The sequence below is a fragment of the Arvicola amphibius genome, chromosome 7 (assembly GCF_903992535.2).
Source record: "Arvicola amphibius chromosome 7, mArvAmp1.2, whole genome shotgun sequence".
Lineage (NCBI taxonomy): Eukaryota > Metazoa > Chordata > Mammalia > Rodentia > Cricetidae > Arvicola > Arvicola amphibius.
In genome coordinates, this window is record NC_052053.1 from 20,750,125 (window position 1) to 20,762,989 (window position 12,865).

Sequence of the window (12,865 nt, forward strand, 5' to 3'; positions counted from 1 at the left end):
TCTCCTGGAAGGCTGGATGGGCTTATCTTTTTAGTCATGCTACTCATAACTGGAAGATGGGTGTCTAATACATTACACATAGGCATCGTGGAGCAGCAAAAGAATGACTGTCTTTTGCAAACTCTACCAAGATAGTTTTTTTTTTGCTATGCTATTTGCTAATAAAGGCAAAAGTGTTGCATTAACATATATGCATTTATAGCGGTATGCACTCTGTATTTGAATAACGTGATACAGCTCTTGAGAAAAGCATGCTAACACATTTTGTATTGCTTCTCTCTAGTATCTACTTGAACCTAAATGTTCACTGAAGTATAGATAAGGAACCAAAGACTAAACCCTCATCAAAAGTTGGTGGAAGAGTCCTTTCTAGAACTTGAATCGCCTGACTTTTCTACCACTCACTCTTCCTCGGCAGTATGGTAATTTCCCATTTAGCAAAAAATATACTGTGTGGGAAGCATCACATCGTCTGGTGTTTTTGAAGCTCCAGTAAAATGAGTCACTGCACCATCATAGGAAAAACCTTGAAATCTTTCTCTTCAGGGCTAAGAGTAACGCCTCATTATGTAACTTTCAAACTCTCCAAAGGGCTATTGAACTTGAACCCTGGAAGACAGGATTAATTCAGGTAAAAATCGTATCCATAATACGGGACAGAACCAGCACAAAACAGGAATTTTAGGCATTGATGCCATGTCTCTGGGTTATGTCCTCATCATGCAGGGTCATGGACAGTCTGTCATTGATTTGTCTCTTAGTTTAAGATTAAAATAAAGTTGTGGGCTTTCACTACTGGAAGCATATGCCCATGAAAATTCCGTATGATGGATGCTAATATAATAAAGCCGAGTGATTTAAACTGCCTTGTCTCCTTAGATTCTAGCCCCAAATGTAATATGCATGCGTGTCCCTTTTGATAGCTTTGAAGCAACACTGAGTCTCAGGAAAAGCTCTTCGGTTATATCCTTTCTCCAACACTCTCGGCTGTCACATAAGGACTGCTGGTTTTTAAGAAAGCCAAAATAAAAATCTCTTCCCTCTTGTCTCAAGTTATACTAAGAAGGAAGGGTGGAAATCAAAATATTAACTTTATTATTTATAAAGTCTAGTCAGAGAAGGTGACAGAGGTAAACCGTGTGCCTTCTAACACGGCCCCCCCCCACAATTACACTTGTACAAACACGGGTACCGTTGTAGAGTTCCAGGATTCGCCCATGGGGCTTGGCACTTAGAGCTCTACAGAATAAATCAGAAGCATGTTTTCCACAGGGAGAAAGCTGCCAGGAACCAGCCAGAAGGCCCCATTCATAAGCAGGTCTCCTAAGAACTCAGAGAAGTCCCTTTTCTGCTTTATTTGGGGCCAGGGACACAGTTCTAATGGAGCTCCCTTAAAGCAGAAGGAAGTATTTGGAATGCAAGAGCAGCTACCCAACTATGCGTGTTGCTTTTTAATCCACTGAGTCCCTCAGTAAATGCACTCTTTAAAAGTGTTTGTTTGTTTATATGTTGTTAAATTGGCCAGTTTCTACACAGAGAAGCTAAATTTTGCAAAACACGGTAGAGAATGATGTCCTGGACAGAACGTCCATCTTAAGGATGAATGTATCGGTCATTACGAAAGATGCTGCTAGCTGACAGTTTACATCCCAAGTCTGGAGATTGATTTAGTCACAGGCCATATCCAATGGTTGTGCTCTGTGCTGGGGGACAAGTACCTATCATGTTGCCCTGTTATGACAGCGCTGCATGCTCCATAGCTTGCTGGAGGCTTGGCTCGAGTCTCTGTAACAGACGTTAAAACCTACCTTCCCTCATGACTCCATCCTTCCTTCTTTAACCCCTCAAGCATGATCTCAATATGGCCCTTCCTCGTGCCACAAATTACTAGTCCCCAAAATGTGACCTAAAACAGCATATTAGAGAAGGAAATACAGTCTATGCAAGATTATTTCTACGTGTAATAGTCACAAGGTTAAAAGGTGTTAGCTTTTACCCGCTAAATGAACTCTAATTCAACCGAACTACAACCTAGATGCTGATGAAGGTTACTTGATAATGCACAACTCAAACTTGTCCAACGCCTTGTGACAGCTCCCCAGAAGGCCACTTGCAGCTTCTGAGGGTTTCCTGTGTAATTAATTAGGTTTTCCCCATCCAGGTTTCCTCCTAGAAAAGCTGCAGGTAAGACTTTTCTCACATCTGTTCTTTGATTGGGTTTTGATATGATGCATGTTGTTTAAATGTAACTTAAAATGCTTGCTTTTCTATGGATTAAAAAAAAGTCACTGAAGAATTAAAAGATGTGCTTGGCACTAGTCTACAAGCAATCCTGACTGAAGTGAAATGTTATTTTTAAAAGTAGTCACATTTTTGTTTCCATCCTGTACACAGGCCCTGGCCTCCCCATTTCTACCCTCCACGACGGCAGAACAGACCAAGGTACTCTCCTGCCTCTAAAGATATCTTGTGTTGTCTACCATGAGCCACTGCAGTGGGCATAGTCAGTTGGTCCACCTTGAGATGAGGAATTGTACAGCCACGTTGTCATCATAAAGTGTATTATTCCCCAGATTCAGATGTTGCTTGGATTAAACCTGATCACTTGAGGCTTGGTACTTATTGGCAGAGGCAATGTGACATAATAGAAATCGCACCACAGAGATCGGTTCTCTCCTCCCCCAACCTTCCAAAACCACAGAAGATTAGAATCAGAAAGAATATTTACACATTTTCTTTCTCCTCAAAAAACAAACAAAAAAAGAATTCCTGCTTTTCGAGGAGCTTCTTCTTCTTCTTCTTCTTCTTCTTCTTCTTCTTCTTCTTCTTCTTCTTCTTCTTCTTCTTCTCTCTTCTTCTTCTTGTTCTTGTTCTTCTTCTTGTTTCTTCTTCTTATTGTCTATTTCTTTGTTCTTATTCTGTTCTTCTTCTTGTTCTTCTTCTTCTTCTTGTTTCGTCTTCTTGTTCTGTTCTTCTTTTCTTCTTCTTCTTCTTCTTCTTCTCCTCTTCTTCTTCTTCTTCTTCTTCTTCTCCTCCTCCTCCATCCTCCTACATCTACTTCTTATAATATTCTTATTGCATCACCCCCATTACTGCAAAAGAATCCAAACATTACTTCTCTGATTCAGTTCAGAGCAGAGAGAATTGCCATGCCAGCACTGTTGTGTGTTTTTGCATTGAGTTAACAGCTATATCCATTGTTGCCATGTGTGAAATCCCTGGAATTTGGGGATGCTTTCCATTTTTGACGGTTGTCATCAGAATTCTCCTCTACCTTGAATTTGTGATAGCGGTTAAAGTTCACAGTTCAGATGGGCAGTTTTGCTTTCTGCAGGGTTATTCAACTGTATAATTGCCCGGTGTTCTTCCTGATGGCTCCATAGTATCCTCTGATTGGCCATTAAATTAAACACCAAAAGATCAGAGTTGCTGGCTAGCAGGGGTGTTGTGGGGCAAGCAGATGCTTCTTCCTTCAGCACTCATGCCTGCAGCTGTCCCTGGACAGCCTGGCTGACAAGTCAGGACACTGCTTGGGGATTAGGTTTGTGTCAGGTTAACGGCTCAAGAAGAGGTGAAAATGGGGACGTGTGTAAAAGGCCGGAAACTAAGAAGTAGGACAGTGGCTTTAGTTTCATTTTGAAGTTGTTTTAACTTCGTGTCTAATAACAAAATGGTTTGATACACAACAGATTAAATTTGTTAATTAGACCTATTCAACATTCCGGGAACACTACTTTGAAGCAATACTACTCTCAAGTTCTGAAGTTTTTGTTTTAATGGAAATCTCCATAGATATTTAAAGACCATCTTATGACCACTCTAAAATATAACTTCTCTTCCTTTCCTCCATAAAATGAAGTTCTATATCCCAGCACTTTTTTCTTGATGTTCTTGTGATATTCTAGGCAGATACTAATCTTTTTAATGCTTTTGAAGTTTTATTACACCACTCTCTATATGCATCATATATATTTTTATATTTTCTAATTCAAGAAACCACTCAAATTCTTTTAGAGAACAGATCCACCAACTTGTCTAATGAGAACAGTATTCTTTCGCACTGTATTAGTTACTTTCCTCATTGTTCCAACTGAATCCCTGTGAGAAGCAGCTTGAAGGATACAGTCCATCATGCTTAGAAAGCATGGTGACAGGATCCTGAGGCAGCTGGCCCTGTTACACCTGCAGTTCAGGAGCAGAGAAAGGGTAAGAAAGGCAGAAGAGTCTCTCAGTGACTAAACAGCCTCTACCTCCTGGATGTTCTGAATGAAAAAGTGAAATTTATGCCCTGGCAATGATGAAACTTGCATGGGCAGTCCATATTTTGGTGGTTCTGTTGATCTTGTCCATATTGGGCTTCATGGTCTAAGCTGATGAGGATGACTGATCAGGTATTCTCCTCAAGAGGCCACCAGATCTCATTACAGATGGTTGTGAGCCATCATTTGGCTGCTGGGAATTGAACTCAGGACCTTTGGAAGAGCAGGCAGTGCTCTTAACTGCTGAGTCATCTCTCCAGCCCTCCTGAATGTTCTACAACCTTCCAAAACAGCGTAAGTTTGCCACTCACTGAAGAGCAAATATTCTAACACATGAGCCTATGGGGGGAACATTTTCCATCCAAACCTCACCATATGCTTATCACAAATATAGATTCCCAGAGATTCCAGTCCAGTCCAGTTTGAACTATGCTTGGGAATCCACACTTTTAATAAACATCTACATCTAACTGCTATTTTATAGCAGATTCTGAACACTAGATTTAGGGTTTTTTTAACCTAGAGCCCCAATCTAGATTACCGCAGGTAGGAAATGTTTCCTAATGACATTCATTAAACCTGAGATTCTTGGATATGCAAGAGATTGATGCCATTTGGATGGTTGACTTGGCGGGTGAGCTGGAACATTTGCTTTTTACTCACAAAGTACTGATTGTGGAGAAAAGACCTTTGAGGAGATGAGGACATTTGTTTTGAATATTGAGTTCAAAGTACTGATAGGACATGCAAGTCGAGCTGGTTGGCTTATGGTGACTTTGATTTTGGGAACTGAATATGAAAGCAACAGTTGTACTGAAGAGGATCATCAAGAAGTTGTTAGTTTATGGAGAATTTGGTGTCTATGGCCTTGGGATTGGATGAGATGGTAAGTTAGTAAAAGGGAGCCTTCAGGATGCCAGTACTCAAGAAGTGAAAAAACAAAGACTCTTAAGGAGATCAAGGAGAAAATCGTAGGTCATCAGCCTTGAGATGGGGCTAAGGAAGGGAGAGATAGGAGGGTCTCAAGAAGACACTGGCATACAAATGACAAAGACACAAGGACAACTACTTTTTAGGGGCAGTTTCTAGAGAAGAGTGGAGGAGCTAATGAGATTAAAGTGAAGTTGGACCTGCATAGGAAATTAGTGGGTGTTTGTTTGTTTGGGCAAAGCCAACAGAGGTTTTACTTCCTATGTCTTTGAAGAGAGTAGAAAAGTTGGATACTAGTTGCGAAATGTTAATATTCTGTAAAATAATAAGTATTTATTGAAATATAATTGAAGAAATTATGAGGTTAAAGGGGCTTAAAGAATGCTAGGCATAACACACAGCATGCCTGTAAACGCAACATGAGAGAGAGAGAGAGAGAGAGAGAGAGAGAGAGAGAGAGAGAGAGAGAGAGAGAGAGAGAAAGGAGAATCCAGACTAGCCTTGGCTACATTAGCTGCACTATACATGACCAAAGAAATAGAATAAGAAAGTTCCTGAGAAATTGGGAAGGGTCCAGGAATACATGAAGAGATTAATCTCTTGTCATGGGAAAGGAAGAAGAGTTTACTGGTAGTTTTATGAATGTTTTGAAATCTTAGGGAAAACAATGAACTTTATTTCCTTTGCCAAGAAGAAAGTCATTTGAAAACAGCAGATTCTATTTGAATCAGATACTATGGAAACCCAGAGGTGCTGACACTTACCACTGAGGGCCAATTTAAAGTTAGTTGCTTTGGGCATTTCAGGTTCTCATTAAATTAAGTAACTGAATGACCTTAAGCTTTTCCACAGATTCTCCACAAAAATTAATTAATATGAAATACAGCATTTTTTATATGACAAGCAAAATCAAGTATAAGATCTATCACTTTTAAAATTCAATTCAGTTTTGTCATTAAAAGTATCTAGAAACATATGGAGACCTAACCATATCTGATGCTAGACCCCCAGGAGGCTTGAGGAGTAGTAAATATACAAGGATAAGTGAAGGGAAGAAAGACTATGGTCCAGGCTGTACCACCCCTTACAAACTGATGGCTTATCCTGCACAGTCCCATAGAGAAATCCTGATGTCATCTCTCACTCTTACCACAACCCAGGAATTTCTATTTCTTTTTTAATAGATACAACAACTTCATGTTCACTATTCAGAAGAATACAACTCTAACTACAGAAGTATTGATTAGCTTTCCAATCAAATCTGGCACTTCATTAAGTCATAAAACTAAAAGGTTCAATAATTAATGACAGAAAGGCAATAGAGTTAAAAAATCATAGGATATGATAACACCTTATATTTTCAGTACCTGTAGTCAGATGACAAGAATAGCAATCTAAGAGTCCATCATCCACTCTATACTCTTGCGTCATACAGGGTTCACTTCTTCTGGGAGAACTTCATGTACAGACTTCACATGAAGGAAGGAAGAAGTTGGATTCAGTTAGATTTGTGCATTTAATCTCTGTGAGTTTTTAACTTCTAGTAGGTCACAAGTATTTTGCTTCTGATGGGTTACTCAATGCTAATGTAGGACTTATTATGTCTTTTATATAAATCATACCCAAAGCATTTCTATGTGTGCTAAGATTAAATATAACACGGTTTGGAACAAAATGCCATGAGCATACAAAAACAGAGAGCTATACGGGAAGTGGTTTGGCAAACAGAGTAGTTACAAGTCTCTAGTTCACTGTCTTCGGTGACCACTTTTCAAAAGTGAATATAAACAAAAATCTTCAGGATTTATTTTGTAGCAATTACCATATCTCACAAGTCATCCGCTTCTCCCTTTCACAGAAAATGTAACTCTACACATTGTATGAAAGCCTAATTTTTCTCACGAAGATGCTAGTATCAAATTAAAACTTAGTTTTAAAAGCTTCCTTAATATAAGCCCATTTACATGTATTGCTAATATGTAGCACTCAGAGGATCAACTAATTTACTCAGGACAAAACATTAGAGTGTGGGAGTATAACTGAGCTCAAGTACAACAGGAACTTTTGTTTCGTTCTGAGGGAGGGCCTTTTAGGCTGTTGATCAGGCTAATCTCAAACTCACTTCTATGTGAGCCAAGTAAACCTTGAACTCACAGCCTCCCGAACATTGAAATTATAGGTAGGGGGCACACTACTCTTGAGTATGAACAGCAATTTTGTTCATACTCAATTGAGATTGTTGATCAGGTATGAGACAGATCAATACGGTGTAGTGTTTTGTTGGTTTTTTTTTTTTTTTTGACTGAGATATGTGACAATTTGGGGGAAAAGATTTTGAAAGAATCATGTACATAGCAATTTGCTTTCAAAAAAGAGAAATTTCTATTTTAATCAAATATAACAGGAAAAGGTTAAATACAAATAGAAAATCTCAGAAACAATGTTAACTCCTCACAGTGAATACATTAGGCTTGCGGTTCTATCACCATTTCACCTAGATAAATCGATGATCTGGTTATTATATTTCCTCCTTTTAGTCAACTAAAATTTTAAAGCAATGTCACCTATTCAGCTCCATGGCTTCACACTGAAAAAGTACAGTTGGATGTGGGAAAACATGGTCAAATTAGTATTGTTGCTCTTACGTTTCTGCTCAAAACATTGGAAATAGGCTTTTGGTTTGCATGTTTGTTTGATTGGTTGGTTGGTTTTGGTTGGTTGGTGTTCTGAGACAGGGTTTCTCTATGTGTAGTCCTGGTTGTTCTGGAACTCACTCTGTAGACCAGGCTGGCCTCAAACTCACAGAGGCCTGCCTCGGCCTCCTGAGTGCTGGGATTAAAGGCGTGCACCTCCACTGTCCAGCAAAATGTCGGAAATGATAGGGGCTGTAAGGATCACTGAAGGTCACTGATGGAAGTGTGATGTCCTCACACTTGGACGCAATGCACAGACAGCTCATTATGAATGCCAAGTCGAGGTACCTGGAAGACCCTTGCCTCAGTTACTCCAGCATTGTCCGTACAAGCTGAAGGAATTTAAAAAATTATTTGTATAAATGCTATTAACTAATGCTGAACATTATATGTTTTTAAAGAAATCCAAATACTGGAAGAAAACAAGGAATTGGAAAATGCCCTGAGAAATATCCAGCTGCCTACAGAGGAAATTAAGAAGCTTGATGACGGTGAAATATGTAAGACCTTTTAAAAACTTCTCACGTGGGGATGTGGAAGTGAACACTTCTCTCACTTCGAAGAAATACCGAGTAAATGTTATAGTCCAAGCCGTGTGCTATAAGCTCTCATTTAAAATAACGTTTCTGTAACAATATTTAGCTTTGTTAAACATTAGAATATGATTATACATACAGTTGATCATCTACTTTTTCATAGCTCCCTCTCAACACTGACATTTTAAATACAGAGATTATCTAATTTTAATTTTAGAATATATGATTCTAGAATGAAAAGTATTTTGAGATTTATAGTCATCTGCAAATTAGACCTGAAATATGCGGTAAAGTCAATTTAAAACATGCTCTTAATTCTTAATGATTTACTTGGTATGGGTTTGCTTTTATGATGTGTATGGTCAAACAATAATATACCTGTCATGGAATAATTATTCTCTCTTTTTCTGTTTCCAAAGCTTTATGGTATAAGATGATTCTTCCTCCTCAGTTTGACAGATCAAAGAAGTACCCTTTGCTAATCCAAGTGTATGTAATATTTTCTTTAGTGTAAAAACTATTTACTGAAAATATGCTGGATGAAATACACACTTATAAAATAGAATGAACCATTCTCCTTGGTAACAGTTCCTATTGATGCTGTTTTTATATATTCCCCCAGCTAATCAGAGTAAATAAAATATGGTTATTTAAAATAGATCGAGGGAGAGTTTTGAGATTTGAGATGGACTTGCCTGCATTTGTTGTGTTGAATTTCCTTGGGATGGCAAATTGCCGAATGTGTCAGAATACCTTTGAGATAGAGAGATTGCAGCCAAAAAATAGTGTAAATCATCTTAACATCTTATGTAATTGAGTTAGAAATGAAATAAAGGAATGGAATACATTTAGTGGAATCACACCCAAAATCAGGGCTGACCTACACACAACTTGCTTAAAACACCATGCAGTTTTTTTAGTATATCTTCTGTCTGCTTTTAGCAAGTGGCAGGTGGCAGAAATGACGAAAACCCACACATATTCCTTGAAATGCCAACCCTAGATGTATCCGTTTTGGGGAATAGGAGAGGCTGTGTCCCAAAACAACTTCCTTGTAGCAAACCTCTGGGGAAAGCCTGGTCTCCTCTTGACTTAAAGCCAGCTCTAATGTTATTGATATTGGAATTTTTATCACATAATTGATCTGGGAATTTCCAGAGTCAGTTCTAGGCTGTTGGGGGAAACTGAGTTTTATAAAGAATTCAGAAATTATTTTTTATTTTTCCTTTAGGTATGGAGGTCCCTGCAGCCAGAGTGTCAAGTCTGTCTTTGCTGTTCACTGGATAACTTATCTGGCAAGTAAGGAGGGGATAGTTGTTGCCTTGGTGGATGGCCGAGGCACTGCTTTCCAAGGTGACAAGTTCCTGTATGCGGTGTATCGAAAGCTGGGTGTGTATGAAGTGGACGACCAGATCGCCGCTGTCAGGTGAGCGCTGAGCTGTCCGCACACAACAGATGTGGCACAAACACTAGTGTAGTTCAAACTGGGGTCCCTGAACACGGTAGGTGTGTCTTCCCACTGAGCTATACACCTAACCATGTTTTCAATTCCTAATGGCTTCCATTTTTTGTGCTTTTTTTTTTTATTTTTTGGTCTAGTTTCCTGAAATAATTATTGGTTATAAACGGATCTTTTGGACCAAATATGGGGAAAGTTGTTCACTGAAAAGGGCTAATAAAAGTGCAGAAAAATGCTGGATAGATGTGAAACATTCCAAAACACTTGTATTTATTATCATGGCTCACATTTGGGAAAGCGAAAAGAAAAATATTACATAACTTTAGCAATAATCTTCAGGAAATCAAATATCCAAAGGTATTCAATCATTGTTGGTCCTACTCTTTAGTTTAGAAACAGATCAGATTTTCATCGCACTACAAGTTCTAGGTGTTGGGAATTCACTTGTGATTAAACTTGCTGTCAATTTTCGCTATGCTAGCATGAAGGTCTATGCCAATTTTCCTTTGACAAAAAGCTCCTGTTTTGATATAATAGAAATATTATTATAAGAGCATTTGGAAGGAAGGCAGATATAATTTCTTCTCCTCCAGCTAGATTTCTTTCTGTTTTTTATTGAGCTCTACATTTTTCTCTGCTCCCCTCCCTACCTCTGCCCTCCCCTTCAAACCCAGCTAGATTTCTAACCACAGTTTATGATCCCACCATCTTTCTTGAATCGCAAAGGATGTTGGTAAAACTGCTGCTGTCCTGGGGACACTATTCAGGGTTTCCCCAGACTCCCATTGCTATAATGTGAGCAGGCAGGGATAGTGAATAAGAGCTTATCAGTCTAAAAGCGATGGGGCTAACTGGCTGATTGCATTCATAGACATAGATTGATTTTGTCCATGCAACAATTTATGATTGAACACCTATTCAGAAGAAAGAGCAATTTAGAAAATTCAATAGAATATTTCTGTTATCCCCTTAGTGCTATTGTTATTAGTAATATTGATCAACATATGCAAAAAAGATTATATTTAACAGCTAGGATAAAGACCCAGACAGCACCTTTTTCTGTATTTCTGACTCTAATCAAAGCAGAAAGTTTAGATTCATATGTAACTAATTTTAAAAAATAGAAAGACAGTCATGACTCATAGATTCCAATGTTTTTCTTTTCAATGACTAGTCATTTATGCACGAATAAAATGTTCAATTAAAGCAGTCAACTGTAATAAAATAGAGTAAATTAATGACTAAATTGTTAAACCAAAATCTATAATTAGCCCTTCACTCTTGGAGGTTGCATGATTCTCACTGATCCAGATTTTTGACATTTTTACTATTAATTTATTTGGAAGAACTTTGTCCAGTGGAGAAATGATTCAAAATGAACTCCTCTGGGGTAACAGAGAACTTTGTACTTTGCTTTTTGTATGTTTGTTTTTATTTTAGCAGCATTGGAATCCAAGCCCAAGACCTTGTAAATATTAATCAGTCACTAACCCACTGAGCTAAATCCTCAGCTTAGCTTTCCAGAAGATGGTGTGTTCTGTCAAGAGGATGAGCACATTTGTCAGAGTTCTAGCTTAATGATTCAGGTGTTTGTTAGAGGTGCAATCTTGGGCATTATCTATTAATATTTAAAATGATGGAAAACACCAAGGAAATATAAACCAAAGACTTCCCAACGGCATGGAGATAAAATTACAAATCATTGTTTCTTTTTTAACTGTCTCTTAAGATGGATAGGCCTAGAAGGTTATTTCTTTGGCTTTGGCTTAAAATAATCATAATCATACAGTCCACCAACAACAAAATATGTCATGGTATTTAAGGCATTGATTTACACATCACCAAAACACAGTACTCAGCAAAAAAGGAATTCTTAATTTCCTCTATTGAGGGAAGTAAAGCATAGATCTGAAGCCCATGCAAAGATCTTAATGAGAATTCTTATTTCTATCATTCAATATAGAGAACACGGAGACACAATTTTACCTTCTATCAGTTTCTCATTAATACCAAGTTGTCTTCGGTACTTACTTGCAGATGTGCCAGAGGTAGAAACTGGTAGCCATTACCTTCCCTGAACTTTTTTTCTCAATCAGAACCTGGGGAAAGCTTCCCTAAAATAGGGTGAGCATACAGCCACCCATGTGTTCAGCCCTTTAACAGTGGCACCACCAAACTTTAATACTATATTCTGTACAAAATGGCGCAACTTGCAGTCCTGACTTTCAATGCATTTATAATCTGGTAAGCATGGATAAATGGCCTGAATTCTATGGGGACAGCACTACTTTTAGATGAAACTTTGAGCAAACTCCTCAGTGAATTAAGTGGCTGCATGGCCCGTTCAAGCAACACATACAACAATAGAGAGAGTTCCAGCCCTGGCCTTGGCTTCGCTTGAAATCTCTGTTCCATGAACATGTAAAGGAGGCCTTTGAACCCGATCCCCTAAAAAAAAAAGAAAAAGTTAAGAAGGAGAAAATAATGATCCCACAGATGATCCAACTCCTTCTCTCTCTCTAAGTGTTTTAGAAATCACACACCAAACACCTGACCTGAGGAAATGGGTTTGTAAGCCCTTGACTGCCACTGTCAAATCACCCCAGAAATGAAAGGTTTTCCTTGAATCTCTTATAATTTGACATTGGTGAATTATGAACAGAAAACCATATATATGTGCTGGAGACAGCAGCAAATATGAGCCAAGCCAAGATAATAAGTTTAAATGAAGTAAAAAATGGAGGAGACCAGACAAATGCCACCTCACAGCTTGTCCGTGCGTGAGAAGGCTTCTAAAGCCAAGCGCTGGTGAAGGAGGAACATGACTTCTTCAGGCTCCATGGAAAATGTTACATAAAAGAAAAATCATAAAACTTAGAAATTATAGGGTCAGCTCAATGTATTTGGAGTCTTTTTGGCATTGTTTATATTCTCATAGTTCAAATTTTATGTAACTTAAGGATTAATGGTGAAAACTTGCAAGAGAAA

General features: G+C 38.3%; 1 protein-coding gene across 1 annotated transcript in view; it reads left to right on the forward strand.

The window, feature by feature from the left end:
* LOC119819083 (fibroblast activation protein alpha) overlaps positions 1-12,865 on the forward strand; it is a 68,253-nt gene that overhangs the window by 41,260 nt on the left and 14,128 nt on the right. The window contains exons 17-20 of the mRNA XM_038337090.1: positions 2,395-2,442; positions 8,284-8,382; positions 8,838-8,907; positions 9,650-9,844. Coding sequence (XP_038193018.1) covers positions 2,395-2,442; positions 8,284-8,382; positions 8,838-8,907; positions 9,650-9,844 — 412 coding nt within the window. The remainder of the gene's footprint in view (positions 1-2,394; positions 2,443-8,283; positions 8,383-8,837; positions 8,908-9,649; positions 9,845-12,865) is intronic.